Raw genomic sequence first — 1,224 nt, forward strand, 5'->3', positions numbered from 1 at the left:
CCCCCTCCAAACCCCTCAAACTCACCCCAAACCCCCTCCAACCCTGTTTTTTTTTATTTTATTATTATTTTTCCCCCACAGGACAACGCCCGGCTGCACGCCAACCTCCTGGAGATGGAATTTGGGGCCGACGTGGGGCAGAACGAGGGGAACACCATGAGCTGCTTCGAGCGGGCGCTGCGCAGCCCCCTGCCCGACGAGGCCAAACTCCTCTTCTCGCAGCGCCGCGTCGAATTCCTCGAGGATTTCGGCTCCAGCATCCACAGGTTCAGAGAGYGGGGGGCAAGAAACACCCCCCAAAAAAAATAAAAATTAAAAAAAAAAAGGGTCTGGGGGCTTCTGGTGCCGCCCACGCTGAGCGCTGCCCCCTCCCCAGCCTGCTCAAGGCCTACGAGGAGCATCAGAAGATCCTGAAGGCGCACGCGGCCCGGAAACGGGCACCCGAGAATGGGTGAGAATTCCAAAAAAATCAAAATTGGTGCTGGTTTTATCCCAATTCCTTGTTTTTTATCCCAATTCCTTGTTGTTTTATCCAATTGTCTCTGGTTTTATCCCAAATTCCCCCTTTTATCCTAACTCCCCCTTTTTATTCCAATTCCCCCCTGGTTTTATCCCAATTCCTTGTTGTTTTATCCAGTTGCTTTTGGTTTTATCCCGAATTTTCCTTTTATCACAATCCCCTGTTGTTTCACCTAGTTCCCCCTGGTTTTATCCCAATTTCTGCCTTTTATCACAATCCCCTGCTTTTATCCCAAATTCCCCTTTTTATCCCAGTTCCCTGTTGTTTTATCCAGTTGCTTTTGGGTTTATCCCAGATTTCCGCTTTTATCCCAATCCCCTGTTTTTATCCCAATTCCCTTCTTTTATCCCAATTCCTTTCACTTTTATCCCAAAACCCTCCTTTTATCACAATCCCCTGGTTTTATCCCAATCCCCTGTTGTTTTACCCAGTTCCCTCTGGTTTTATCCCAATTCCCCCCATTTTACTCAGTTCCCCCTGCTTTTATCCCAATTTCCCCTACTTTTATCCCAAATCCCCCCTTTATCCCCATTCCTTTTTCCCTCAATTTCTTCTTTCTCCCTGAATTTCTTCCCTTTTCTCCCTAAATTTTCCCCTCCCACCCAAAATTCACCCCCTTTCCCCTCTGCAAATTTCTCCCAATTTTTTCCAATTCTCCCCAAATTTCTCCCTGTTTCCCCCTCAATTTCCTCCCCTTTCCCCCC

General features: G+C 47.7%; 1 protein-coding gene across 1 annotated transcript; it reads left to right on the forward strand.

The window, feature by feature from the left end:
• Positions 1-79: 79 nt before the first annotated feature.
• LOC130588609 (pre-mRNA-processing factor 39-like) lies at positions 80-506 on the forward strand. The gene is made up of 2 exons (XM_057389515.1): positions 80-266; positions 377-506. Exons 1-2 carry the CDS (start codon positions 115-117, stop codon positions 453-455), a joined length of 231 nt encoding a protein of 76 aa, XP_057245498.1. The 5' UTR covers positions 80-114; the 3' UTR covers positions 456-506.
• The last annotated feature ends 718 nt before the right edge of the window (positions 507-1,224 follow it).

Source organism: Malurus melanocephalus, unplaced genomic scaffold (assembly GCF_030028575.1).
Source record: "Malurus melanocephalus ecotype Western Australia unplaced genomic scaffold, MMel_1.1 scaffold_7700, whole genome shotgun sequence".
NCBI classification, from domain to species: Eukaryota; Metazoa; Chordata; class Aves; order Passeriformes; family Maluridae; genus Malurus; species Malurus melanocephalus.